We start from the raw sequence: 20,849 nt of genomic DNA, 5'->3' as shown, positions 1-20,849 counted from the left end.
GTGTCACCTTTCAAACTCCTGAGTTCAAATATAATCCTACACGAAATACAAGATATTATAGCCAAATGTGGTATTCATTAAAAATTATTGTTATATTGTTTCTAGAATAATACCAGATGTGGCTGACTTGAAGATAAAAAGAGAAAAAATTTGTAGACAGGATACAAGCTTCATGAAAAAGGTAAGGTCATTGTTTAAAGGTGTCTGAAATGTAACTTGTAGCCCTTTAAATTGTCAGATGGTTTTATATTGATCTGTAGGCTTAAAATGAAGCCATAGAATTTGTAGTGAAAGACTTCTCACTGCCAACTTCTGCCTGCCTTATATGACCACAGCCCCAACTGTGACTTCTAGAACCTGTGTTAAGATGTAGGCTCTTGAGGGGATATGAGTATCCTCATAATTCCTGCCCTGCCATCCTTGTGAACCAAATATGCATATACTGGTTTTACTTTAGCAGCTCTTGTATAGACCGCTTCAATTCATCCACTGCCTAGTGAATGAATAGCTGTACTAGTGTTTGCTGCCTGTTAGGCATTGTTCTGTATATTGTTTAGGAAATGAGTTAGGCATGATGTCTGCTTTAACACATGGGTGAGTTTAGGGAACTGTGGTGTCTTGTAAATTGATCAAGCTTCTTGTGTAGTTTATAAGTCATCCAAAGCTTGAGCAGGACATTTGGTTCTATCACCATCTTTATTGTCACTGTCTCTGTCATTATGTTGATGTCATGCTTCAAATTAGCATTAATTAATTAATTAGATTCCTTCAATAAAGTTAATTCTTTTGAGTTCATCTTTATTGTATATTCACCAGAAACAGGGAAATAAGATTTTATTCCTTCTATTTCTTGGTTTTAAGTATTTCTCAGTATTACTCATTTATCAAATTTGTCTCAAATAGCTAAGGAATTTTTAACCATGAGTGAATTTTGAAAACTCAATTGATAATTTGGAGAGTTATGTGTATGTATGTGTGTACACACACACACACACACACACACACACACACACACACATATGATGGCCATGAATACACTGAAACTGGATTCATTTTTTTGTTGTTGTTTCAACAGTAGTAGAAGTAATATTTCTTTGCAGTTGATTTTGCTAGACTTGAGGTTCTGTGAGTGATAGACTATTGCACCATTCCTGGTCCGCTATCTTGAAGATGTTCTCTCAAACTTGTACTTTGATTAAAAGTTTTAAATGACTTACCTGGTACACCTTTTTTTTAATTTAAGTATTTGATGCAGGAGTGCTGTATTTATCATTTCCACCCCTCCCTTTCCTGCTCCAGCTCCTATTGTTCCCTCCTCTTCCTTGCAAGTTCATGACTTCTTTAATTATTACTACCACATGCACATGAGTACATAGAAATACAACCTGCTGAGTTCTTTAGTGTAAACCATTCTTAGTTGTTTCTAATTTAGAAATAATCTGTTCACATCTTTTCTTCTTTGAAATTAATTTCAATAATTTGCCACACTTTTTATTTACCTTTCCATTTATTTTGTTTGGCTTTCATGTGATACCTTAACTAACAATTTACAGAAATTTCTACAAAAATGTAAAGAACAAAACTGTGTCCTATATCCCTGTGCAGAAGAAAAGCAGATTCATCAGCATGGACAATGCTTACCTCCAGCATTGTGTCAGGCATTTGTGCCTCATGGTATACTTAGTCTAGGACAATCCAGCCCAGGATCCTAGGAGCATCCTAGATACTGAAACTAATTTTCAGTCAGCAAAGCCTTAGCCCTTAAACTTGGCAGCATCTTTTCATCTCCCATTCCTCCTGAGCCCTATATAGAGAACAGCTGCTCCCATTCAGTGTCCCACCACAGTCCAGCCCACAGTTCCTCACCTTGCAAAAGTGCTCATGTTAATTTAGGAAAAAAACTACTGTTTATTATGAAATGTACATGCATATGCGTTGTTACTTTACCTATTTTAAAGTGAACAATAGTATAACCAAAAGTACCCTGTGCGCCTTATTTTTCTAAGTCAATACTCTTTTTTTAGAGGAAATTATTGTTTGGAATTTATATAATATTATTTAGTTTTGTTAGTTTTTGTATGTTGAATGAAAAGAGCCATAAATCATATGTTCTTTTATATTCTTTTTTTCAATTTAGTGGTGTTTTGGTAAAATTCATCATATATATATTGTTGATATTATGTGTGTGTTGTAAGATAATGCAAGTTATTTGTTGGCAGACTTTTGAGCTGGTTCCTGTTGGGATGCCATTAAATAATGCTGCTGTAACCATGCTTGCATGTGCATTATGCTGTGCAATGTCCATTTCTCCGTGGCAGCCCCTATCAGGGATTCCTGTGTAATACCTTTAAATGATGCAAATGCACTAGAGAACACCAATTTACTTTGTGTAATTATTGCTCTTGTTTAGACTACATTGTTAACATAGAGAAGTATTGCTTTCTGTATCTTTCAGAATGGACAACAGCTATATAGACACATATATCTGGGCTGCAAAGAGGAAGACAATGTTCAGAAAAACTATGAGCTCCTTTATACATCTCTGGCTCTTATAACTATTGAACTAGCCAATGAAGAGGTGGTTATTGACCTCATTCGACTGGCCATTGCTTTACAGGTATGCTTTTATAACTGTCCACTGAAGAAAAATTTCTTTTTAGTGAAGCAAATATCACTTATAGAGACGTATGATTATTCAAGAACATGAATTTTGGTTAGCAAGGTTTTTGATTATATATTCAATTATAGTGAGCAACTGTGTGCTGAAAATCATTCAAGACCTTTCAGCACATGATGAAAAAGTCGTTATACTTCCAGTCTAGTGGATAGGGTGGTCATTAAATAATTATTATACATGTAGCATTGTTTAGTTGGAGTTGAGTGTGCACACACACACACACACACACACACACACGTGTTTTTGTCAGCTATCCAAACTATCTTCCGTTTTCCAGTATATTCGTGGAGAATATGCTGACGGAGTGTGAGAACTTGATCTTTCAAATGTGTTTATTTTCTACTGAAGGACAGCGCAATTATCAATGAAGATAACCTGTCAATGTTTCATCGTTGTGGAATGATGGCACTGGTTGCAGCATATCTCAACTTTGTGAGTCAGATGATAGCCGTTCCAGCATTCTGTCAGCATGTTAGCAAGGTGAGAGACTTAGAAAAGTTCTTAAACCTGAGTTTTGTGTAAAACCAGCTAATTTTTGAGTAGTCATTTTTTTCTAACTTTTATATATAAAATATTATTCTTTATATATAATTAAAATAATTCTGCAAAATAAAATTAAGATGATTCCTCAAAAATAATGAGGCTCTAAGTCAAAAGTACAGTTAATATTGTCTGTTTTAGTTGTTACACTTTTTAGGGTCATTGTTGAATAGTTTTCTTCTCTCCCATTGAGCCATTGTGAATCTTGTCATTTTAAGCTTTCTTCAGTTAAGTGTTATTTGTACAGTCTAAGGCAGAGCTGGAGTTGAATGATTAATGCACCATTTTTGATTTTTATCATCTTTCAGTGATGTTTAACTTTCTTCAGTGGTCATTCCACTTACTGACATGATTTCATATATATTTCAGAATCCGTAATTTAATGTGGCAGAAACATGCCACCATTGAAAGCCTTTGTCAGAGAACCTCATTTTTATGAGAACTTGAAGCACATCTTGTAAAATGTAGAATTTTGGGTGCATTCTTAAGAGCCAAACTCATTCATTCATTTACAGCTCATTTATGCATTTGAGGCATGGGTATTGTCTAAGTGGAATGGACTCTTTAAGAGTTACCTTCCCCAGGGCACTGGGCTCTGAGCAGCTACTGAGCACACAGTGGGGGAAGTAGCATGTGGAGGGATTCCAAAATCTGTTTTGAGAAAATATGTGCTCTGTTTCTTCATAGTGTGTTTGAGCAAATGTAACACATCATGTTTACTTACTTCAAATATTTTATTATTAGACATTTAATAACTGTTGAATCTTTAGTATCATGTGAAAACAAAAGGAACCTAGTTTGAATTCAAAGATAGACTTGTGGTGTTTCATATAAATGCTTAAAGGTTCTTTTTTTTTTTTTTTTGGTTTTGTTTGTAGTTACTTTGTAAATGTTCACTACAAGGTCTTAAGAAGCAAGATTTTTAACTTCAGTTTTGTTTTCTGTTGGCTTGATTTCAGGTGATTGAAACTCGAACTATGGAAGCCCCTTATTTTCTACCAGAGCATATTTTCAGAGATAAGTGCATGTATGTGGATTATTTATGTTTGAAGGGAAGGTTGGCTAGAGAGAGACTAGTTGATAATGATTACAAAGGAGTAACTGTTGTTCTAGGTTTATTATTATCATAATTGTGTCATTTCTGTCATTTAATTCATATAACCTTTTCCCATACAGAGTAAAGTACTTTCACTCTATAGTTATAGACAGGCATACATTCCTAAAAATACAAAGTTTATCTCCCTTTTTAGAATGTCATAATATATTTCTTAATTATGGCATTGTTTTGCTGTGTGTTCTCATGTAAATGAACACTCCTGTAACAGTACAATTTTCTTGTTGAAAATTTTCAATAACATACTAACACAAAATTGTGGGTCAGAAACAAAAACAAATTCATTTGTTATACTGTCTTCCTGGCATTCCACGGGAAAAAGCACATTGATAACACTTGATTCACACTTTGGGCTCCAAGGGCAGGTGTCTCAGCATTGAAAGCACCAGCACACATAATAACCTCAATGGGAAGAGAGCAGGGCAACTCTTGTGACTGGGTGTGGGCTTTCTGTCACCATGCTGGTCCTGGGCTTTACAGTCACCCTTAGCTGTGTTTTCTCTCTCCTTACATTTTACTTAGTGTAAAAAATAAAAACTGGCTGGGCGGTGGTGGCGCACGCCTTTAATCCCAGCACTCGGGAGGCAGAGCCAGGTGGATCTCTGTGAGTTTGAGGCCAGCCTGGACTGCCAAGTGAGTTCCAGGAAAGGCGCAAAACTACACAGAGAAACCCTGTCTCAAAAAACCAAAAAAATAAAAATAAAAATAAAAAATAAAAATAAAAACTGAGTCTAGTGTCCTTCATCCTTTAATGTTCAATAATGTTCAGACATTAGCAGAGTGACAAGGCTAAGTTTACTTGTGAGGTATGACTGGGAAAAGAGTCCTAACAGCAGGGACTTGGTCACTTAAAACACGTGGACTTTTCTATCATCCCCAGGTAACTTGTACTTCTCTCTAAATGTTGAGACCTTTACTGTTCCAGTCCTTGCTGTTTTACTTACTTTTGCCTAGGAATCAATATTGAATGATTGTTATTTTTTTATCAACTTGACAGGCTTCCAAAATCTTTAGAGAAGCATGACAAAAGTTTATATTTTCTGACCAACAAGATTGCAGAGTCTCTGGGGGGAAGCGGATACAGTGTGGAGAGGCTCTCAGTTCCTTATGTGCCACAGGTGACAGGTATGTTCAGTAAACTTCCTGCCATGCAATGGGGAGTGAAGATTAGTTTTGTAGGTATACTACTATACCATGGTTTACTTTTTAAAGGTTACTTTTAATTGTATGTGTATAAGTGTTTTGCCTACATGTGTACCATGTTTATATAATGCTCATGCTGGCCAGAAGAAGGCTTTGGAACCTCTGGAACATTTGGAACTAGAGTTATATATGGTTGTGAGCCACCATGTGGGTGCTGGGAACTGAGCTCAGGTCCTCTGCAGAGCGGTTAGTGCTTTTAACCAGGAGTCATCTCTCCAGCCCCTCAGTTGTTTTGGTTTTGTTTGTTTGTTTTATCTTTTATCTCTTTTTAAAGCTATTTTAAGTTCTTTCTACTTTTTAATATTGCTTTAGAAACCTTTCTCTAAAGATGTAGATAGGAAATAGGACTTACTGATAGGAATTTACCATAGGGAAATCAAGTGGTTGGGTTTTGTTTTGTTTTGTGTTTTTTGGGGATTTTTCGAGACAGGGTTTCTCTGTGTAGCTTTAGAGCCTGTTCTGGATCTCGCTCTGTACATCAGGCTGGCCTCGAACTCACAGAGATCCACCTGCCTCTGCCTCCCAAGTGCTGGGATTAAAGATGTGCACCACCACCGCCCGGTGGGTTTACTGTTATTTTAATCTATTACTCGTTCATATGTTTTATACTTCAGTATTTCTTAAAGAAGCAAAATGAAGTCTTTTATCATGAAACAGTACTGTTGCACCATTGTCATTTGAAAGACTGCAGGCCATTTCTGAAAAGAAACCTGCCCAATTTTTATGTGTATTTTTTCTTTTTTTAAAAATAATGCCAGTGTATTTGAAGACAAATTACATATCTTGCACTTAAGTTTTGTTCTAAAAATTAAAATCAGTTTCTTGTACTCTCATATTCAGTTAATGTATAAATGAATATTACATTGGTGGAAGAAGTAGTTTCCTTTTAAGATATATAAAAAGAACTTTGATTCCAGTCAGATAATTTTATGTATTAGTTACCAAAAGTAGTATAATCTTTATATACAGCTGTTACCAGTCTGAAGCTAACCTGGGCTACATAGCAGGCTTTGGCCAGCCTAGGCTACATAGTAAGAACTTTTTCTTTAAATAAAAATGAAACAAAACAACAACAAAGCAAAAAAAATTAAACCATGTTAGAACTCTAATTTAAGTTTTGTTTTTTTGGAGGGAGGGGTAAGCATTTAAAATATTAAATAATTTTACTTTGGCTTTAGCTGTCCTTCCTTCAGGCCCAGAGTCTCATAAACCCAGGCAGAAATGCAAAGGTAACTCCCCTGGCAGAGCCTGCCCTGTCCAAAGCCTGCCTTTCCCATAGGAAAACCACTCCCTGGATGCATTGTTTAGAAACAGAACTGTGGGCTGTGTTGACGTGCCTGTTGTTAGCTGTTACTTTGCTCTGTGATCCTCTCCACATGTACTTTATTCCTCTTTCCTGCTCCCTGTTGCTGTAAGTGTAGTTTTCAAGGAGAGTTCTGGGACTTATTTTCACATGTGACTTTTGCTCTTTTTAGTTTCTTCTCCCTCAGACAAGCTACATCCTCTTCCTCAGTGTCTCTTTATCACAAGCTAAGAGACTCCTGAATATTTCCGGGCATAATCATTATGCCTGGGTAGAAATTCCTAAGTACAAATAGACTTTTTTGATTTATAAAGACTGATGTTTTTAAATTAGTTAGTGTGTGGACCTTCTCTCATGGAGGAGTCCTAAGAATGATATTTTATGGAATACTTGGTTATACTCAATTATTACTTTTTTTTCCTGTGTAATAGCTGTCTACTGTTGATTTTGAAAATTATGGGCAGTTCAGAGCAATAAAACAAAAGTAAAAGCAAATATATTTTAGTGTGTTGAATAGCATGCACCACCCACCACCACTATAATATTAGCTCCATTTATCATATTTTGTGCCTTGCATTGAGAACAGCACTGTATTCATATTCCTACTTAATCCTTACACTAGCTTGGTGAAGAACATAGCATTTTCTTTTTCACACATGAGGATAGTGAGGTTGATAGTAAGTAATTCAATTAAATGGCACATAAATTTAGCTGTCACTGTGCTCTTTTAAATGCTTAATAATTTATTTGAGTTCACAGTTTTTAATGAGATCAAAGATTTTGCATGCATTCAGAATGGTCCTCGTCAGCACTGAACAATAATCACCATCTTTCATTTGAGGCTTATGACTATGAGACCAACCCATGCACCACTCTAAGGCCTGCCTGACAATAAGGGATATAGCTTAGTGGTAGAGCATTTGACTGCAAAATGATAGAGATTGCATTTTTGTTTCCCCTTTTCTTGGGAGAATGGAAATACTAAGACATTAGCAGAAGGCCAGGTGTGGTGGCATATGCCAGTAATCCCAGCACCCAGAAGGCTGCGGTAGGATTACTAGTTTGGAGTGCTTCTTAACTGATCAGGCCTACTTATGTTAGGCATTGAGGGAGGTGATAATGGCAAAGTGTTAAGGTGTGGGCACTGTCTTCAAGGATTACACTCTCATGGCAAAGCCAGATGAACAGTGGAACAGCTAGTTCTAGAGAAAGAATGGTGATCTGCCTGAAATTGCTCACCACTGGTGTCTGAGCAAGTATTAGCTGAGCGTGTATTGCATTTTTCTTTTTAGTCAAATTAGAATTTGAATGACTAGTGAATACACCAGTGTGCACTAAATACTGCTATATGGTGACTCGACAGTGCTTTATCTGGAGTCGTTAGAGGTCACTGTCCCATGTAGTAATTAGTGAGTAGCTCTAGTGTTCCAGCTCTGCAAACAGAAGCCAAAGCAAGCAAGGGAGGCAGAGGTTCTGATTTACATAAAGCAAGGTTTCAGTATTTCCTCCTTAAGTGTGGTTTCTCCTGAGCCACAAAGCACAGGTGGTTGAACAACTTTGCTAATACTATTCTAGCTGTATAGGACAGAAGTTTGGTTCATTGTATAATTTGGTTCTAACATGACACCCAGTGGGGCAATTGTAGTATTTCTTAAAGGAGATGATTAGGAAGTAGAATGAAATCACACTGCATGCTGAATGAATTCCAAAGGGAGTATTGCTAAATTCTGAAGTCACTCTATGCTTACTGGTACTCTAAACAAAGGCTTCCCTGGTGGTACTGCTTATAAAGGTGTGTCTTGACATTGCTGTCATTGGGTAATTAGGCAGTCAACCTGATGTGTGCAGCCTCTTCCATGTCTCTCTCTCATGCATACATCATAATTTGTGCAGTGACACGGAAATCTCAGGGAGCTGTGCACTAGTCAGTAAGCTGTACAGCTGTTTATAAGTCATAGCTAGGACAGAAAGTTATTTACTTCAGAAACAGCTCCACTAGCAGGGAAAGAGGAGCGGTGCATTAGGAAGACACATTAGAAGGTTATCGCTGGTAAGAGTCTAGGTAGGTGAGAAAGATGAAGATTTCTGTAGTGATGAATTAGAAGTTGGAGATACTAACTGGCATTCAGAAGAGAAGCGATGGTCCTGACTCCTGGTCAGCCTCACTGGTATCTGTAGAGTGCCTCCTGGGGTGCCTGCTACAGCCCAGAGTGTTAGTGGTCAAGTAGATCCCTTATGTCAATGAGAGTAGGACAGGAACCAATTTGGTTATTGTTACCACTTGTAAATGGTCATCTGCACCACAGAAGAAACATTGTGAGCTATGCTTTCCAAACCCTCCCCCTCATATAGTTCTGAGTGAGAGAAGTCAATGAAAAGTACACACATGGTTCTGACACTCAGAGAGAGGGACTGTTTCCATCAGAACTGAGGCATACACATGGGTAGGCAGCTGTTTCATAGTGGTTTCTTGAGAATGAGCCCTTCCAAAGAGCTCCAGCATGACAGTGCATGATAGCGGTCCTGACATTCCAGCAGGGGTTGAATAAGCCTCTGATTCTGTGCATTGGGATGCACAGTGCACTTTCCCTTTTCCTTATATAACCATGGTTATTAGCTGTTCTCGAATCCTGTACTTTCTATCAGTGCTTGAAAGAAGCATACAGAAGGCCTATAGTTATGTGAAAAACTTTCAACCTTATACCTATAATCATAATAAATAACATCAGACTCAGATGCCATCTTATCACCTCTTAGGTTTGCTGCTACCACAAAAGTAAAAGATGACAAGGGTCAAGAGTACCCAGAAAGGAGCCTTACACATTGATGGCTCGAATAATTTGTGATACTGTAAATTATTATGGCCATGTTGGAAAACATGATTGAGATTTTTTTTTTACTGAAATACTAAAAATATAACTACCATATGGTCCCTTAATCTCACTTGTGAGCACACCCAGAGTAATTCAATCAGTGTTTGAGATGTCTGCATACCATGTTCCCTTCAGCATTCGGTATTCACAAAGTCAGAATAGAAACGTACAGAAACAGCTGAGGTGCCATCAGCCTGACAGTGATGTACATATACAGTATAGTGCTATTCTGAAAAACAAGCAGTTTTCACATCTGTATCAACATGAGTGAATCTAGAGGACATTGGGGGGCATAACAAATACCATATGACCACCTCCAGTCACATAGGAAGACTTAAATTCTGATGTTTTACTGCACAACATGGTGACCATTGTTAGTTATTGTGTATATTTCAAATTAGCTAAAAGAGGACTTAAGGCTAGCGAGATGGCTTAGCAGACAATTGCACTTACTGTCAAGCCTGATGCTCTGAGATGGATATCCAGAGTGTACATGATAGAATGACAGAACTAGTTCCTCTAAGTTGTACTCTGACCTCCATATGTGCACCAAAGTACAGGTGTTGGCATACAGGCGCGCACGCACACACACACACACACACACACACACACACACACACACACACACACAAAATACAAAACAATTGTAAAATAAATTGGAGGATTCTAAATGTTCTTACTACAAAGAGATTGTATGTGTTTAAGTGTGGATGTGCTGATTAACCTTTAATCATTCCAAATTATATGTAGTTCCAACATTGTACTGCACCCTAGGAAAGAACAAAAGCAATTACTTTGCAATTTAAGTAAAATAGGTTGAAAGTTGAGAACACGCTGCTTTAAATGTTTAGAAAGAGCATAACCCCCAAACCCACCTTTCTACATTTTCTTGCAATCTAAAATAGTTATATGACTAAAATGCAGTATAACATTTCTGACTAACAAATAATAGAAGAAAATAATTTTCATTTCAGATGAAGATCGTCTTTCTAGGAGAAAAAGTATTGTGGATACTGTATCTATTCAGGTGGACATTTTACCCAACATTGTGCCTTCTGATGATGTGGTAAGTTGCTGGAAGTTTATGATAGAGAACTGTCTTAATGTAGTCATTATTTAGAAGAAAAATTTTCCTCCACACCTTAAATGGGAAAAATTACAAATCTAAATTATCCCCAAGTCAGCTAAATTGTTAGTAGAAATTATTGTATTTTAATTTTTGTGAACTCATTTCAACTGTCTGTCAAGATGCATAAAATTAATATATTACATTTTTGCACTGGAGTTCTGTATGACAGAAAGAGCTATAAAACAGAAGCAAAGCTGTTTTGTTTTACTTTAAGTATGATATGTTATGCATGATCTCTTAAGTTCTCTAAGTCCTTTTTATTTTTAAAAAATTATGAAGTATAAAGTATAAAAGCAGATGGATTTCTACACCTCCGTGAGGCCAAATCCTCACCTCAAAAGTTCCTGTGTAAGGAAAAATTGTTTGTCATTTTGGATATTAGCTATTATGAATATGACTTAAGCCATCTGAGTGAACTGCTCAAGGACTGTGGCTGCTTGCACTGTCATGCCTTTGATGCTTTCCTCCTGCTTCAGGAGAGGGAGAGCACAGGAGAGTACTCTGCGGAGTCATAGAAAGAAAAACCAGCCAGTCCTCTCGGCACTGGATTGACACAAAGAATTTTTGACAGCCAACGAAAAGTGACAAATGCTAGCCTCCCAACTTAGCTTCCTCTTCATGATTTATACATTGTTTTCCTGCCCAGCTATTTCATTATTTCTCATTGATACAATATAAATAATTAAAGAAATATCCAAACAAGAAAGTAGGAAACTGAGTTGTCTGAATTCATGCTTTCACTCCCTTAGCTTCTAACCTCTGTCAGTCAGGGAATAAACAACTTAGATCTTCTTTGCTATTCAAGTCTCTATTATACAGAATTCTTTGGTCTTATCAGTCACTTGTTAGTGGAGCTCAAGAGCATTGAAGTGGGCTTGGGAGATAGCTTAGTGGGTAAAGTTCTTTTACAAGCAGGAGGACATACCTTCTGGATCCCCAGCACCCACACGAAAAGCCAGGTGCTGAGATGGGGAGGTCCTGGAGGCTCACTTTCCAGTCAGCCTAGCCCAAATGGCGAACTTGAAGTTCAGTGAGGAAACCTTGTCTCAAACAAGAAAGTGGAACAGAGGATACAAGGCTGAGTGGATAAAGCACTTGCCAGGTACACACGAAGACCAGAGTTGGGTTCTCTGGTACCTCATAAAAGCCAGTAGACGTGGCATCCACCTGTGATTCCAGCATTCAGAAGTCAGGGACGAATTCTCTAGGACAAGCTAGCTAACTGGAAGTGGTGAAATCAGGGTTCACCAAGAGACCCTGTCTCATACATAATGAAAGTGATCAAGGAAGATACTTGACATCAACTTTGGGCTTCCACGCCTGCACACAAAGTGGCCCTACACACATAAGGGATTCTGCATACACGTGCACACACAAACATGCAGAAGAAAAAGGTTCAGATGGGAACCTGACTGGGACAGTGAGGGAGTGAAGAGAAGATAGATGATGTGTGATTTACAGGAAAGCTGGGATTGAGTAGGCTGTGTTTGCACTGATGGAGCAGTACCAGTACCAACTAAGCAATAACCCAGAACCTCAGCCATTAGCTAGGGGAGCAGTCTCAGGGTGTGGTCATCTAGAAGGAAGAACTTCAGTTGCTAGGTTTTTTTGCACACACTGCCAGTTTCCTGAGACTGACCCAAGGAAGGCCAATTCCCAGGGGTCTGAGGCATTGGTCTTTGTTGGTAGTACACCTTCACTTAGGACTTCGTCCATTCCTTACATATTCACATAAGGCTTCCTCTGCTCCTACAGGTAGGTAGAGGAGCAATTGAGGAAGACATCCCAATATCAACTTTCGGCCTCAGCATGCTTGCACTCTCCATCCAAGTGCACACATACATGTGTATGCACACAGAATACTTGAAGAGGTTAAAACTCTCCCCCCAAGTCCACCTCATTTTTCAAAGCCACTTTAATATATATATTTCTTATTTGTAAAGAGTATCTTGCTTACTCTTTCAATGAGTGTGAATTTACTCTTGTTACTCTTTCAAGGAAATAAATTTGCTTAGAGCCTTGGCTTCTAGACTTAATTTTAATCAGGAATACAGTATGCTTTAATGGTTGTGTTTTTATATCTCTTCTTATTTTTTGTTTTAAAATTAAATGTGTACACTTGAGACTGTTGTAAAGAATCAGTCTGTTATAAAATAAGCTGAAAAATATTTACTTGAAGACACTGTAGGGGGAAGATTCTCTGAATATTACATTAAAAGTACATTAATGCATTAGCTTTTCAAAGACAGTGTGCTGAAGGTCCTCAGTCACATACATCACACACTGGATGTTTGATAAGTACAATTTAGTATCATATTTACTTGAGCACACTTGCGTTTCAAACTCAGGGGAATATGCTTTTTTGTATATTAGTTGTTCAAATGCCAAAAGACAGAACAGAATTGCCTTATAGGCAAAACTAAGTAGTTTATAGCAAGGGCAGGAGAAATTCATACAGTTAGCTATTTTCCAGTTACTGGTAAATATTTATTTCAACATTAATCAGTAAAAGTTAATATAACAAGAATACTGGTGTTTTAACTTTTCCCATGTTCTTTGTGCTGTACTATGTATAGTTTTTTGGTTGCTTCTTTCAATCTGAAGCTATTTAGCCCAGTCTGAGAACAGTGAGTTTTGTTTACGTCATAAAAGTGCTAGTGCTAGATTGCTCATAGGTGCAAATGACTAGCCAGAACCTAATCTTGTATGTCTGCTCCAAATATCTAGAATGCAACTGAAGATTCCAAAGTTTAATCTGACTGCAACTAGAAATGTGACCCTCGGTAGCAAAGCTGAGGTAGCGGAACTCTTGCTGCTTGACTTCCAGCTAAAGCCTTTGTTAAGAGACGCTAAGGTGCAGAACACGCAGTGTTGCTTTCTTTAGTCTTGCTGCCTTAGACTTAGCAAAAGACGCTCCTGAGCTAAAATTAGGGATGACCGAAGTGCCAGGCAAGTACTCATGTATCGTATCATTGCTTAACTTTTATTCAGAGATACTATAGTAACCATTTATTACTCTTTATGGAAATGTTTTGGTACCTTATAAAGTACCACTGCCCATTTTTTTAATCACAAAGTACTAACTTTTAAAAATCATAAAACATTTAATTTTATAGTTTTGTACATATTTCAAAGCAAGAGATCTGAGAGCACCAAGGTAAAGGGTATTTATAGGAAGTAAAAAACTGGTGGTTGTGCCTTAGAAAACCCAGCATATGCTTGTTTTAGGGTGAATACTTCTCAATATAGTAATTCCTTGAAAGCTTCATTTATTTTTGTGTGTGTGAATGCTTTGCCTACATGTATGCCTGGTGCCAGAGGAGGCGAGAAGAGGGTGTTAGATCCCTTAGAACAAGAGTTAAGGACAGATGTGAGCCACCATGTAGGTGCTGGGATTCTAACTCTGGTCCTCTGCAAGAGCAGCAAATGCTCTTAACCACTAAGCCATCTCTGCAGCCCATTCTTCTAACCATTTAAAATCTTAGGTTATTTCATGCTTGATTTATACCCTGCCTGTAGTACTAAAATTATAAAGGCTCTTTAATGGTTAATTCTTATATACCATATAACTAAAAAAATGTAATCAGCCTTGATTGCTTCAAAGCGTCTTCCCCTTACCAAGCACAGATCATTCACTGGGTGTCATGTGGCCCATCAGACCCTGGAGGCCGTGCCTTATCCAAGGGTGTGGAGGTGCTGCCTACTCTGCTGGGCTAATGGCCATCCATGTGCAGTCAGGAAGCCACTGCAGTAGGCTATTGTTATGGCCAGGGAAGAAGTGCGGATCATCTGCTGTTTGGAATATAATCTCAGATCAAGCCAAACAAAAGAAGGAAAAAAAATAATTGTGAAAATGTTTAGGTTACTTGTCTGTTGATAAGAATATTAATTCTATTCACTTTTCTTGACTCTTTGTTCTCCTTACACTCCCTTTAGGTTAGCAACACTGAAGAAATAACCTTTGAAGCACTGAAGAAAGCAATTGGTAAGCTGGGGAGCACTTTTTAGCTCTCCTAAAATCTCATTTCCGCCTTGGTACTCTTTCAGATGACAGGATAAGCAGATCCAACATGAAAAGAAAGAAAAGGAAAAATATTATTGGTCTCTATATAAATGGATCCTTTGTTTAAAAATGTTGTTTAAGCTTTTTAAATTGTCTCACATGTATGAACACATAAGCAAACACAGTGGTATAAACAAGGTAGGCATTTGTTCTTTCCTATCTAACAAACTTTGTCCAGACCATCATGGCCTTTATAATATAAAGTTTCCCTTTATATTGTAAGACTCAGACCCATTGGGTCTTAACAACCCAGCTGTATTTTAGTTTTCTATTCACTGGGATCAAGATGCACTTTAACAAATATTTAGTGCCTCTGTATGTACAAGGGCAGCATAGTTAGACATAAAAGAATTATTCAGAAAAGCCCTGGTAGCCCTTTGATTTCTGGTAAGTTACTGTTCTCACCTGTATATGTCAGTATGTGTGTGTGTGCACATGTGTGTTTGTAGCTTTATGCATGTGTATATCTTTATGTGTGTTTGTTGTATATGTATTACTTAGTAAGAGTTGGGAATTTTATGAAAGTAGGCATTGTGTTTCAGAGCTTTAACTCTTAGATTTAGAGTTTTTTTTTTTTCCAAATATTTGTGTTATCTAGTATTAAATGGAACATTTAAGGAATGTTAATGTATTTTGCTTTTTTCACTATAAAAGTAGCTCTTTAGTCACTCTGATGTTAGGGATTATAGATCATTGGCCCCCGTAGTCTTTGACATATTTTATGACACTCTTTCTTTAACTGGCTCTTATAGATACCAATGGAATGGAAGAACAGGAAAAGGAAAAGAGACGTCTTGTGATAGAGAAGTTCCAGAAAGCACCTTTTGAAGAAATAGCAGCACAATGTGAATCCAAAGTGAGTGCGTTGGTGGACAGTGGGTGGGGAATTGCTCTTTGGAGCTCACTTTGGTAGGACGCAGGCTTTAGGCATATCATGGCTCCAGCCTCTGAAGGCAGAACTATTAAACTTAAAGAATTTCTTTATGTGATATTGATGGACATTGCAGATCTTAATCTGGGTAAATGACAGTCATTGCTTTCTGTTCTGTTCTGATTTGTTTTGTTTCCAATGGTTCTTGGGGATTTTGCTCTGGGTATTTTTTTGTGTTTCAACTTGTGGCTGTAGAACTTGAAAGGGGTGGGTGTGGGGAGAAGGCCTATATTAAATTCCAATAGATATTGCAAATTAGAGCATTAAAACCGTCTGTTTATCAGCCTCATAGTTACAGTTGTGCTTTGTCTGCTGGGTGGCTGGAAAACAAGAAATCTTTAACATTCTTTTTTTCTACTTTGCAGGCAAATTTGCTTCATGATAGACTTGCTCAAATATTGGAGCTCACCATACGGTAAGGGTTTTGTTAGCACAGTAGTAACACAGAAACCAGTAGAAGCTGTGCGTGGCTGTGCATGCTTAATAACTGCTTTGCACTGAGTATGAATAAGATCTTACTGGCAACCCTTTGTGCCAGTTCTCGCTCTGTTTACAGGGGGAGTGTGAACAATTGTCCAGTTATCTCATTGTGTTTCTAGCTTTCTCTTAGACTATCTTTTTCTTCATGATGGTCTCTAAGAACATCTGAGTGATTCGGAGTTTTAATGTTACGTTTAACTAGGAAATCATTCATATTTAGCTATTTTTCACACACTCCATCTGTAGTTTAATATGCTCCATCCAGAGCAGTAACACTGCTACCAGTGTAGATGCATGATTTTGATCATTCGCTTTCCTATGTCCATTCAAGTTATTATGATAATTATATTCCAGAGTATACAGTATCTCACTGCTGTTGGTCATTCTGAGTCTGCCTCTCCTTAAGTAATTCAGCCTGAGAAGAAAGAAAGGCTCTCTCTAGGCCCTCTGCACAGGAGGAGCTGCCACAAGGTCTCACATTGACATTGTGAGTGGAAATTGTCCCAATAGAGGACACACAGAGCCTTGCTTCTGGAATTTTATTTTCTACATCAGCGAAATATTTTATCTTTTAATTTGACTAAATAAGTCTTTTTTTTTTTTCTTTTCAAGTTTGTATCTCATGATTGGAAGAGACTGGTAAACATTCTGGTCCACTTGCCTTGTTTTTATTCTACTTTGTCTTCTGCTTTCATATGGAAGACACTGTTATCAGTTTCACTTATTCTGGACATTTTCTCACTGCTTTACTGTTGCTAAGGAGAGAATTGTTCATCTATAAAAGTCCAGAAAAGAATTGGACTAAAATATAAAATGTATATAGACTTCCTTTTCAGAGAAAATTGCCAAGTATTAGTTAAAATTCCAGATCCCTGCTGTGACATGGCCTTAGGCTGTATACTTTCTGTCAGTTATTTCTGCTCTCAACCCTGAAAAGTAAGTACATGCTGTCTATTTCAGTGTCTGGGTGAAGATACCAGAGCCTAGAGAAGTAACATAACTTGCTGAAGGTCTTGTACTTAGAGACAGACCATTAAAACACAACCTGTGTTCTCAAGTAGAGTTGCTAGGGCTCACTGTGTTCCTGTGGGTCACATCGGCACGTGTATGGATTTAAAATTTTAAGAACAGCATTCTAGTTTTCACCTTCGTGTTACCGTGACTTCGTCTGGTATTGGCTTTGGCTTTGGCTGAACACTTGATGGTAGTTAATATTTAGCAACACTTGGAATATCCCAGACACTGTGCTGAGTGCACTGTTTCAGTAGTAATCCATCCACAGCTTCCTCTTTGGAAGAAGTTCTGGGACAGCTTGTGTGATCCTGAGCACTTAAGGCATGGTGCACTGTAGGTTTTCAGGTCTGTCTGCACATTTTCTCCTGTTTATCTGATCAGCCAGAGAAGAGAGTTTGTGCTCTACAAAAGTGAAGCCAATCCATCTTATACCTCAGTCCCTGTTCTTTTATTCACCATGGCTTGGGTACAGAAGAGAAAAAAGGAGAAATGCAAAGTAACTGTAAAATGAACGCAGCAGCAGACACAGCTAGTTACTGCAGTCTGTACACCAGGTATCAGAGATTACTGGAGGGTGCATGTGTTAGAGTAGAGACATACTTGCTCTCACCCTTGTTTCCTGCCTGTGTTTCCTGGGACCTCACTGTACTGTTCTTTATAATCTCATAATCATAAACTTTAACATTCTTATTCAAGTAGTAGAGCATAAAAGTTAAGAAAATACAAATGCAGATGAAATGTAGATTTAAATGGTGTCAGTAGCTTTAATGGCCACTGAGAAAGCACAAAAGAGGCTTCCTGATATGGCTACCAGCCAGCCTCCCTACTGCCACATGCTCATATCACACCCCATCACCAGCAGCTGTCTTTATCTCTCTCTGAAGTTTCCTCTTGCTTATTCTTTAACTTTTTTTTTTTTCCCCAGAGCTGAGGACCGAACCCAGGGCCTTGCACTTGCTAGGCAAGCGCTCTACCACTGAGCTAAATCCCCAACCCATTCTTTAACTTTTTTTTTTTTTTTTTTTTTTTAGTTTTTCAAGACAGGGTTTCTCTGTGTAGCTTTGCGCCTTTCCTGGAACTCACTTGTAGCCCAGGCTGGCCTCGAACTCACAGAGATCCACCTGGCTCTGCCTCCCAAGTGCTGGGATTAAAGGCGTGCGCCACCACCGCCCAGCCGTTCTTTAACTTTTGAATGATGAAAATATTTGTTGTCTTTATCATGCTGTGATTTACCTGTATATAAGTATGTCAATTTTTATCAAATAACACACTTATGATTTGTGCATTTCACTAAAAATGATCCATTAATAAAGCATAAAGAGGTGTTATAAATATTGGAACACTTGCAAGATTATTAATTTCTAGAATAGTATATCACAGAAGTATTAAAAACAGCTTCACAATGTAAATAGCAGTTCAGAATTAAAGATGATCATATGAAGCTAATACTTGTGCATATCATTAAGTAGTGAAAACATTCATAACCATAGAATCCTAACACAGACTATGAAATAACTAAGTCTGAGATATACTTATTATTTATATACAGAAAACTCATGCCTTGTTCTTTTTTAACATTTACTTCTTTTTGTATATGTATGGCATAGGGTGGGAGGTCAGTGTTGGTTCTCTTTCAAGTGTTGATCTCTCCTACCATGTAGGTTCCCAGGCTTGAACTCAGGTTGTCAGGCTTGGAGACAAGTACCTTTCCCAATGAGCGATTTTGCTAAGTGTCGTATCTTGTTTTTGAATAGTAAATTAATATCATAAAGACATCAGCTCTCTACAAATTAACCCATTATTTTAGTCAAAATCTTTGCAGAATGTAGTTATTAATTTACATTTAAAGAAAATGCTAAGGGCGTTCCGGAAGAATCCTTGTGCAAAAGGAAGTAGGAAAATGCACTAGGAGAATGAACAATCAAAGGTACTATCTACTCCAAGAAAGACATGATAGATCTTTACTTGGGTTTTTTGCTTTTGTTGTTTTGTTTTTGGCTGTTTTGAGACAGGGTCTCCCTGTAGGGTCTCGCTGTTGTTGCTCACAGAGAGCCATCTGCCTCTGCCTCCTGAGTGCTGGGATTAAAAGCATGCATCGTAAAGCCTGGCCTTGGCATTCTTAACAGTTTGAGTCTGTGTAGAATTATGTAGAATACAGGCAAATTGAGATAGGTAAGTATTTATGAGAAGGATAAGATTTTAGATTTTCAAGAACAGTGTTGAGTTATTCTTATGGAGGCCAAAGATGACATGGCAGTGAAGGCAGGAGGGACATTCCTCCTCCACTTCTGCTGAGAGAAAGGCAGTGTTTGTTTATAGGATAACAGACAGCAGATTCAGAGATGTGTGTGTGCGCGCATGTACGTGCATGCTTGAGTGTGATCTTTGTGAACTAAAGAGTTGAATATTAAATGATGGATTAGTAAAAAGCATTTACACTATGTGAGAAAAGATTGATTTCCTAAATTGGTGTGTCTGGGAAGGAATACAGTTGGTGGATTCATGAATTTATTTATTTAAAGAAGCCAAAATGAATGCCACAGAGATGTTTATCACTAACAGTAGCTGAAAAATTAAAAATACTAGTAAGAATGGATTCATTCTTGCCTTCCAGGTTAGCAAGGACTTCCTCTATTCCTTATGCCACTATAAATTTCCAGTATTGTCACAATCCATACTGAGAGAAAAATTGCGATTTTACTTAGAGTCAGAAACTCTTACTTATAAGTCTCTAGACCAAGGAGACTTACACACACACACACACACACGAACACACACACACACACACACGTACACACACGAACAAGGTCTGTTTTGGACTTAAAATAACCGTAATCCCTCTTTTGCCTATACAGTGTTATAGATGGCCAGCACCGCCACTGCATCAAGCCCTTTAATTAAGTAACCTTACTTTGCTGTTTGCAGGCAATGGTTGAATACTGTAAATGCACCTACTGATAGTGCCATGTTCTTCTTTTATAGCCCTCCTCCCAGTCCATCTGGAACACTGACCATTACTTCTGGGCATGCCCAATACCAGTCTGTCCCAGTCTATGAGATGAAGTTTCCAGATCTGTGTGTGTATTGACTGGCTCATGAAGACTACAGCATTTAAAAGAATGTTAAAGCCTGAAAAACAAGGCCAAGATGAGTTTTCAGGATTTGCATAATGCTTACTGACAAGTCCTGAAATGGAATGGGATTTATCTCTAACCAAACACTCGTCATGCTGTGTTAGAAGTTTAGGAACTCTGAATTAGAGTACTTCTAAAGGTAGACTTATGCCATGTTAATTTGTTTTGAGGTTCCTGTTAGCTTTTAAGATGTATTGCTTTCACATTATGCCGTTGTTAAATAGTATATTTTAAACTTTGCACAAACATGATTTTTAAAAAACAATTGAAAATGTATGAAGTGTCTGCTGATTTCTTAAGCATCTCTACAACTGCTTAGAAGTTGATTGCTTTTGTTTTCTTCAAAAGTAAATATATTCCTAATCCTAGGGTTGCAAGTTCTTTCATG

The 20,849-nt window shown here is 37.8% G+C and overlaps 1 protein-coding gene across 4 annotated transcripts in view; it reads left to right on the top strand.

Annotated features, from left to right (window-relative positions):
• Efr3a (EFR3 homolog A) overlaps window positions 1-20,849 on the top strand; it is an 87,576-nt gene extending 66,727 nt beyond the window's left edge. For 2 of the 4 annotated variants that reach the window (XM_059246983.1, XM_059246984.1), the window contains 10 exons: window positions 106-181; window positions 2,456-2,617; window positions 3,026-3,157; window positions 4,177-4,244; window positions 5,329-5,456; window positions 10,685-10,776; window positions 14,776-14,824; window positions 15,655-15,758; window positions 16,199-16,248; window positions 20,310-20,849. In XM_059246983.1, coding sequence (XP_059102966.1) covers window positions 106-181; window positions 2,456-2,617; window positions 3,026-3,157; window positions 4,177-4,244; window positions 5,329-5,456; window positions 10,685-10,776; window positions 14,776-14,824; window positions 15,655-15,758; window positions 16,199-16,248; window positions 20,310-20,415 — 967 coding nt within the window. In that variant the 3' untranslated portion in view covers window positions 20,416-20,849. Of the gene's footprint in view, window positions 1-105; window positions 182-2,455; window positions 2,618-3,025; window positions 3,158-4,176; window positions 4,245-5,328; window positions 5,457-10,684; window positions 10,777-11,315; window positions 11,487-13,566; window positions 13,788-14,775; window positions 14,825-15,654; window positions 15,759-16,198; window positions 16,249-20,309 lie in introns of those variants that run through there. The other 2 variants (XM_059246986.1, XM_059246985.1) reach the window with 2 other exon arrangements.

This window comes from Peromyscus eremicus, chromosome 20 (assembly GCF_949786415.1).
Source record: "Peromyscus eremicus chromosome 20, PerEre_H2_v1, whole genome shotgun sequence".
Lineage (NCBI taxonomy): Eukaryota > Metazoa > Chordata > Mammalia > Rodentia > Cricetidae > Peromyscus > Peromyscus eremicus.
The sequence above is the reverse complement of the archived record's forward strand: the minus strand, read 5'-3'. Positions and strand labels throughout refer to the sequence as shown.